At 38.9% G+C, this 9,242-nt stretch overlaps 1 protein-coding gene across 4 annotated transcripts; it reads right to left on the bottom strand.

Moving 5' to 3' along the window:
* On the bottom strand, positions 1-7,250 carry esd (esterase D/formylglutathione hydrolase). Of its 4 annotated transcripts, none has more exons than XM_052141833.1 (9): positions 7,188-7,219; positions 6,639-6,717; positions 6,470-6,558; positions 5,955-6,053; positions 3,387-3,511; positions 1,440-1,559; positions 1,230-1,328; positions 687-854; positions 1-241 (listed from the first exon to the last, which is right to left on the bottom strand). In XM_052141833.1, exons 2-9 carry the CDS (start codon positions 6,704-6,706, stop codon positions 161-163), a joined length of 849 nt encoding a protein of 282 aa, XP_051997793.1. In that variant the 5' UTR covers positions 6,707-6,717; positions 7,188-7,219; the 3' UTR covers positions 1-160. The 4 variants fall into 4 exon arrangements, with proteins under 4 accessions (XP_051997793.1, XP_051997791.1, XP_051997794.1 ...); XM_052141831.1 differs by lacking the exon at positions 7,188-7,219 and adding an exon at positions 6,977-7,153 and having other exon boundaries at positions 6,639-6,722; XM_052141834.1 differs by lacking the exon at positions 7,188-7,219 and adding an exon at positions 6,977-7,152.
* Positions 7,251-9,242: the final 1,992 nt, after the last annotated feature.

Below are 9,242 nucleotides of genomic sequence, written 5' to 3'. Positions count from 1 at the left end.
TGCAAAATCTCACCAAAAGCCTTTATTATAGGAACGAGACAGAAGGAAATCCAGGAGGGTTGCACTAGGATTTTAGGGATACCAAAACGGTTTAGGTAAACCATGTGATGATCTGATAGGCACAAGGGCTGGTTACCATAACCCAGCTGTGGCACAGTTTTCAGGCATTCAGATACTTGGCATGATGCTTGATATGGTCGTTGATGAAGGAGAAGATGAAATAATAGCTGTGATCGTAACCCTAAAAGAGAGAAAGGAAAAACAGGACTGAACTGAACAGGACTGCACTGAGTGTGGGACTGCTGCGGTCCATTTTATGTCCAATAAAATGCTCTCGAAAATGAAAATATACCCTCCTTCTAATACTTCCGGCAACTGATAAGTAACATGTTTCACATGATTATGTTATGTAAACTAAAGGCTATTTAACAAAGAGCAAGGCCTTCCATTCTGTTCCACCCCAACTTCCTATTTCAATAGGAAATGCATAAACACAGCACAGAAACCTGCACTTGTCAAATCACTTCATGGTTCCTTTGAAGTCTAAAGGGCTGTCCAACTATATCAGAACTGTTATGTTCATTATATATGAGACCAGCACCGAGGCTTGTGACTATTAGCAGAAGAAACCCACTTACGTATTATCAACTGCCATCCGTTTCATCATGGGGTATTTCAGTACTGACCTGCTGAAGGCGGAAAACTACTGGAATTTTCTTCTTGGAACAGGCAGCAATCAGATTGTCAGGAAGCAGCTGACTGGAAGACAAGAACTGGTCATCACGGCCTTGATCAATCAGAATATCAAGCTCTGGACCGGAGTACGACTCGGCCAATACAGTAGCATCATATGCCTACAGATATGACAGAGGAAGAGAACCAAGACAAAGAGATTCACAAGGTTGGACAATGTTGTTTGCTAATGTAATGTTTTTATGCACCGCTAGATAAACAGGCCAAAAGTCTGAGACCACTTTAAAAAATCTGGGATTCAAAATCGAATTTAAACTTGGTTAAAAAAAAAACGTTTTTGAATTATAATATTTAACTAGTGCAAAATCTTATAAGTTTTTTTTGTATTCACCATATTAACTTATTATTGCTTCCATTTTTTTAATTCATGTACATTTTTTTTTGCTGATAATATCATTTGCTATGAAAAAAGGGGTCTCACAGTTTTGGACCCCAATTTATAAACCTTATAATGTATTCTGTATAATGTTTCTTACCTCCCAAGTTGACTTGTCAGGTCCAAGATAGCCAGAAAAAGCTTTCTGTCCCCATGCACATTGTATGGGGTTACAGATGGGGGCAAACGCTGAAACTGCCTGTTCCAGCAAGCGCACACACACACACACACAAAATGACAATTAAAACTCACTATTTAAATGTAAAACTACTACATGATAAAGCAATGCATGTAATCAAAGGTGGCATGCCTTATATTTCCCAGGATTCTTCAGGGCACAAATAAGTGCTCCGTGGCCCCCCATGGAGTGACCAGAGATGGACATTTTCTCCGGATCAGCAGGAAAGTTCGAATTTATAAGCCGTGGGAGCTGAGAACAAAGGAAAGGTGACAGAAAAGTTATTACAAAAGGATGTAAGGCATAATTGTTTAATACAATTTCAAGACAGTCGTCACACCAGGGCCCGGTTGCATAAACATAGCCATTAACTTAAGACTGCATCTAACAATTAGTTTGACTATCTAAAGACGCCATAGAAAGCCTGTTGCATAAAACAAGCTCACAGTTGTCTTTAGTAAGACAGTTTAATTTGCATTGCAATGTGGGAAAAATAAGACACTGAACAGCTTAAAAAAAAATGGCCGACAGTGGACACTCAATACATTTTTTATTCGCTGAGAATATTTGCTTATTAGAGGACTACAATGCTTCAAAATGTATTTTAATGAACACATTTAGTGATTTAACCCAAATAATTAAAAACACAACATTTTGTTACCATGTTTGAAGTCAAAGTCTTCAACCAAGTCTCAACTCAAACCCCTTTCAGCCCCCACTGGCTCAGCTGACAGTTATTTTCAATGGCAAAATGGAAAGTAAACAAAAGTTAGCCTGAGGTGTGCTGTCTTACATTTTGGTCTTTAATTAGACTGATCTAAGTTTTTATGCAACTGACTGAAAACATTAAGTCCAACATTTTAGATCGACTAACTAGTAAGACTAGTCTAAAACAGTTTTATGCAACCGGCCCCAGGTTAATCAAAGCGGGTCTATGTGTGTCTATATTAACACTGCAAGGCTTAATGCAGAAATCTGATCTACAGAACATAACCCGATTTTTAGTGCCATTTATTCTACTGCCTTTAGCTAATCCTGCACATTTAATTGAACTAAGTAAAAGTGCCGTCCATCGATTCAAATGTTAATTAAACGTGATTCGTCGGATTAGATTTTCCAAACAAAGCCTTCCACAGTATAAAGATAGAAATGCACTAAAATAGCAGCAATTCAAGTAACATTAAACGGTTCCCAAAGTCTAAGTGGGAGTTTGACTAATTGTAACTAGTCCCCACATAGGTTGCATATTCATTGCAATGGGCTTTAAATCTCTTAAACTCTCCTCCTCCACTGTGGCTATCCGCTTTGCTGCAACAATCATGAAGTTCATGATTCGCATCAGGGCATCGACAGCAGTGTCAAGCGCCACTTTGAACTCCACATGAAAAGCACTTGCACACAAGAACGCCTCATTCTGCATTTTGGTGATAGTTAAGATGATGTGTGTGGCAGGGCGGGACCGGGTGTATATAATCCCGACCCGGCCCCGCCCTCTGCCCTGCCACAATGTGCTTCTGTGGTAATTTATTAGCATCTTACATAGGTTGAAATACTTGATAAGTCTCATCTGGGCTTGTTTTATGCATCAAATAGTGTTAAGAGGTCCTTTCTCCATCATTTTATCCTGAGTGTATTGTAAAACTTTCTGATAGACTTCAAGGGTCTTTTGGATTTCATGTTTGTCTCCTCACTGAAAAATGCTGGAAAAATGACTCATGTCATGCACAAAGTAGATGTCCTAAACGACTTGCCAAATCTACAGTTTGCTAATATGAAATCTGTGGAGTGCTTAAAAAATTTGTTTAAATGACTTGAAAGTGTATGTAAACTTCTGACTTCAGCTGTATTCGCTAACGTTGATTCATTAAATGCATGTCATGTTCTTTAATGTAGTCAACAATGATGATAATGCAAGTCAAGCACATTATTTATATAATAATAAGCACATAATTTAGCATCAGATTTGGCTTTTTGTTCGGTTTACACGTGTGCAACAATATCCAATCTTTGTCAGATGAGAGTACAAAATTCAGATTTTTTTGTAACAGTGTAAATTCAGTCTGCCTCTACAATACACACCTCCTCGGTGACATACGAGTACATGTGGTAGTTGGTCTTCCAGGGCTCCTGGGTGGCATTGACGTAGAACCCTGCACCTGTTCCGAAGTCCCAGCTCTCATCCTCTCCTTCAATATTGCAGCCACCTGACAAGAACGGAGTCATTTAGCATGTGCTAATTTATTAAGGAGTCATTAATAAAGTCATTACGTCTGTAGGATCTTTCCTGCAGCCGACTCAGTCACATTTCGTGCCGCCTCCGGCTGTCTACAAAACTCTGGTGGGTGTCTATATGGAAAACACTAACAAGCGTTGCACTCGGTGGATTGTCATTTGTAACTACAAATCTTGGCAATAATAATAAAATTATTCCGTTTTCGAATAGTCGCTTGATGTTATTTAACATAACATGAGATCGTATAAAACAATAATGATGACACGTGAGACGAGAGGAGCGCTGCAGCTCGAGTGTCTGATAGAAACACAGATCACAGCTTGCCGATATATCTTTATTTCATCCTTAATTAAAGTTCATATAATAGGGGAGCGTGACATGTAAGTAAACACAAACATGCGGTCAGAGCTGCTTCAACCAGTCGCAGAAGAGACCCGATCTGAGCGGGAGTCGAGACCGTGTCTCTAACACGGAGACGCTCGTCTCTCACCCCCCCGCTGTCTGCAGCTCGCAACAAGTTGCATCATTGATGAGATCATCATGATAAGAGCAATCTTATGTGAAAAATAACACTAAAATGACAACAATAAAGCGTGTAACCTTGACAACTAAAGCTTGACTAAAAAATACATAAAAATATGTTGACTAAATATGATAAAAACTAAAAAGGACATTTGACACAGGATTAAGACTAATGGTGCGTTCAGACAAGAGGCGTCGAGAGCGTCAAATCGACCGGGAGTCATTCATTTGATATGGCAGCCAGCGTCTCTCAGCGGTGAGAAACGGTGCACCGCGTCTTGGGCGTCAGAGGAAAGTTTAAATGCAGCCAACATTATGGTAATGAGCTGTGATGCGGTTCGGCGGCAACCTATTGGAATATAGAAGTGCTCCGCTCTAGTGAAGTCTAGAGAACACAACCGTGTAAACTTTGGTTACCACCAAACATTCGTTCCGAAGACAAAATGGAGGAGAAACTGATTATTGCCGTGGCGGGTTTTCCCGTAATATTTGTTCTGTCCCTGTTTGCTTACAGGGATATAAATACAAAAAAATTAAACTGTGCATGTACAGAGGTGCCTGAAATTGTTGGTGTGCCATGTGAGTTGATGAAGTGGATATTATGGTTTATATAATATAATAATATATGAAAAGATTTCATGAGGATATTCGCTACTTGTGATATGTCGGCATGTCTGGATGTTTTGCAGCCCCTTTAAATATAGTTCACAAAACCAGCACTCAACATACATTGCCGCCTATTTCAACTACGTCAGAGCGTCCACGAATCCTCAATAGCGTTGTTGTCGCCACCTCTGGTCTGAACGCATGGTAAGACTAAATAAAATAATAAACAGCTGACAAAATTAACACTAGTATTCAGTTGCTAGGTCATTAGAAGTGTATTAACACAAAGCCAACGTTTACATGTTTTTAACTAGGGGTGGCGGGAAAAATCGATTCTTAGATGCATCACGATGCGGACTTGCACGATTCTGAATCGATTCACAAACGTCAAGCTTCGATTTTATGAATGTTTCTTGCTAACGTAATGTTGACGGAACGCAAAAGATGGACCTCGTAAGTGTGCAACTACAGCGCCCGGACAGTCTTTTGGCACGCACTTAACACGAGACACAGATGGCTCAGCAGGAAATTCGACCGGCACCCTCGGGATTAAAAGCAAGTGTATGGAAGCACTTTGGATTCCATGAAGACGAAGGGAAACGTGAGTTGAACAAGAGCCACACTGTATGCAAAGTTGTGTCAAACTAAAATAAAATTAAATATTTTGGAAACACGACAAACATGAAAAACCATATTACACGTTTCCACCCGGAGGAAGAAAATAAACTGCCAGTTGTAGCTGCGAACCAGACGACTATCGAGCACGCGATGTCAAAGCTTCCACCCAGCTCTGAAAAGGCTAGATTGCAATATTTATCGCCAAGGATTTGCATCCTTACTCGGTTGTTGAAAACCAGGGCTTTCGGGGTATGTTGCGCACGTTGGAGCCGAGATTCAACATCCCATCTCGTAAATACTACACGGACACAGCGATCCCCACACTATACAGCGAGACCAAAATCGATGTGATTGAGTCGCTAAAGAAAGCAACAAGGATAGCGCTAACCTGTGATGCGTGGACATCCATTGCCACAGAATAGTATGTGACGGTAACTGCACATTTTTATCATGGATGAGTGGCAGATAGTGTCTCATGTGCTCCAAACAAGTATTGTATTGAAAAAAAGATGCATCGATAATCGTTTTATCATCGAATCGCAGCTGTCTGAATCGTAAGGTGTCTAGAGATTCCCACCCCTATTTTTAACATCACTTATTTGATCAGTATGGTACCAGCTTCACCAGGAAAACCCTGGCCATACATTGTAAATGTTCAGACTACTTACGTGGACTGGTGTCCGGAGCCACAATGATGATTCCATGCTCAGACGCCGCCTGTTGACTTCCTGCTTTAGTGATGAAGTTTTGCTCTGTGCATGTCAGACCTGGTAAACACAGCATAGGGCTAAATAAACTAGACATGCCACATTGGTAACATTTTACAGTACGGTTCTATTTGTTAACATTAGTAAACGCATTAGGTATCATCAACTAACAATGAATAATACTGTATATTAGTACAGCATTTATTTATATGTTATAAATTCAATATTTTTTATTTTTTAGTTCATAGTGCATTAACTAAAAGAAACTAATACAACTTCTAATTTTAAAAATGCATTAATATAGGTTGAAATTAACTTTAATCAAGATTAATTAAGTCTGTAAATTAATGCAACCTTATAAAGACTGAGAATAAGAAAAGATTTTCTCAGTACACTTATAGTTAGAGAATATATCAATAGTCACATTATACACACAAAGTAGATCTACAGTAGTACATGAAATTGAATTAGCCTACCCGAAAGCCAATATAACACTGGACATTTGGAGCTCTCAGCCTTGGGAGGAAGGTAAATGGCAAACTTCATTTTGCATTTTAACTCGGAGCTGAAAATGGCAATCATGTTAAAATCGGTAAAGTGAAAATTAAATTCAGGTGTTTTAATGAAACTTGCAGTCTCTCTCACCTGTCATGCTCGAACACTTTCTGATAGCCAGCGCTGCACTTATTAGAGGAAACTTGCGTTAATGCCATTGCACCGTTTACTGCACTAAAAAAAATCAAAGTACAAGTTACGGAAGATAACATGTTGAATCCCATTACATTGACAATCATATGCATGCAAAACATATAAACAAATAACCTAAATGTGAATGCAACAACAAACAAACGGTGGCCGCTTTGAACCACTATTAAGGGTGGCCCTAAAGATCTTAAGTGTCTCTGGATACCTGAAGAAGCTTGTCAACGACTTTCGTTAATTACGAAATATTAAACAATTCACTAATGAACTCATGGACTGACCATCTGCGCATGCGCACTGCAATGACAGGCCTGCCGACCTCAGAACCCTTCTTGCTGAATTGCAAAAAAAAAGCTTTAAAGCCGCCCTGTGGAAGCCTTAAACTATTGCAGTGGTGACTAAACATAGGCAAAAGTTAGCTAGGTTTCATTTAGCCCCCGTATAATACTCTTCTTCCTGCATATAGTGCACTATATATTTTCACGCGCTTACCCGCTGCAAAAGGACTCCGTCTCCAATATGACGTCAGGCGTACGTAGGACGTAAAATCACGCCCCCTACGTTTTCTTTCTTGATTTGTGGGTCTTTTATTTGCCCGAACGGGGGCGCTCGAGATAGATGTTAGTTAATAGTTTTAAGGTGTCCTTCCCTCTGAAACAATTTTTTATTTATTTTTTTAAATCATTAACACATTTCTCATTTATTCATAGTAGCTGCGCAGCTGAAAATGTTTTCAATATATTTTAAAACAGAATAATACCAGTTTCAACAGGGCTGAAGCAGAACTTTTTGGCTTTTACAAAATTGTCCATGTAAATTCCCATTATATCTTATTATTTGTCATCATATGCTCTCCCCTTCGCCTACACCAAACAAGGTGCTTATTCTCATGGGCCTTCAATGAACTTTATCCTTTTGGTGTCCTTCAATTCGAACTCTTGAATCTCTGATTTCTGTCTCAGCCATACTCTCGAAGTACAGCCATTATTTACAAAACACTTAGCATAATTCAGTCCCTGCTTCCTCTGCACGCTCAATGTGATCAAGATGAAATGGCAACCTCCATGGAAACATATCATGTCCAGCTTTGAAAAGCAATAAGCAGGTCTCGTCTAAAAATAAATCAATAATGACAACAAACTGAGGAAATGCATTAGTGTTCACCAGTTAAAGACAAATTGTAAGCCATCCAGACAATTACCAGTGCAAAGAACGGAAAGCTTTACTTGATTTGATGGCAGATACACAGTGTGCAGAATAAAACTCAATCAATCCCTCTCGCTCCATCTCCATCAGCCATCTATAAAGGCATTTCATTTTATCTTTTACATTTGTTTTCTGATAGTTTTCTGATTAGAGAAGAGAACCACAAAGTCATTTGAGACAAAAGTATGTTCCCTCATATTATCTGGAAACAAATATCCTTCTGAAGAAATCCTATATAATCATGTCCGATCTAAGTACGCCATGTTTATTCCACATTATCATTCCTCATGTCTCACATAAAGCATTCGGTGGTGCTATACTATAACACTGTTTTCTGAAAACTAGCATGTTGTTAATAAGGTCCACACATGCAGCATCAGCCATGAGCCAACGGTTCCTGAATATATTGCTGCTTTCCAAATGCACTTTGTCTTTCCAATGACTCACATAATATATGAACACCAAGTCTAGCTGAAAGGGGGCTTGATCGCGCGTGCACCGGTGTGAATCATCACTAAGGTCAGAATGGCCTGTTGATTTGAAAAGCTTAATAATACTCTCGATGTGCGCACATTAAACAAAAGGTTAACCACCACTATTAAGATGAAGTGAGCCATTATGAAACTTTGACACAAGCATTTCATTTGTTAATTTAACATTAGCACATACTGATGAAGAAAGCAAGAGAGTTAGATTTACAGTAAAGGTGACATACGCTAGCTGTCAAACTGTCTTTGATTTACAGTTAGGCTACATATCAAGACCAAGGCCAGTGGTTTGTACATACTGCAAAAGATTATAGTGTAACCCTGGGGTGTAAAGGTGCTTGCTAGTCCTCCTTAAAACATTCTCTGGTTCTTTTATATTTACATTTATGCATTTGGCAGACGCTTTTATCCAAAGTGACTTACAGTGCACTTATTACAGGGACAATCCCCCCGGAGCAACCTGGAGTTAAGTGCCTTACTCAAGGACACAATGGTGGTGACTGTGGGGATCAAACCAGCAACCTTCTGCTTACCAGTTTACCGGTTATGTGCTTTAGACCACTACACCATTATATGCAAAAATCTTTTATTTTGGCAGCTAATTTACACACATACTAATATATATATATATATATATATATATATATATATATATATATATATATATATATATTATTTCAAACATATTCATAACAAAGAGGAGAGTTGCTATAATGTTTTGCTGATTTAAAGTCAAATTTAAATCACTCATTCGCTTTTTATTCAGGACTCGTTATTCTATACATGGATTTCTAAATGAATGTTCATGAGGGGCATGTTAATCTACCCCTGTCAATCAATCACAACATAAGGA

Source organism: Xyrauchen texanus, chromosome 14, assembly GCF_025860055.1.
Source record: "Xyrauchen texanus isolate HMW12.3.18 chromosome 14, RBS_HiC_50CHRs, whole genome shotgun sequence".
NCBI classification, from domain to species: domain Eukaryota; kingdom Metazoa; phylum Chordata; class Actinopteri; order Cypriniformes; family Catostomidae; genus Xyrauchen; species Xyrauchen texanus.
This window is presented reverse-complemented; position numbering and strand designations above follow the sequence as displayed.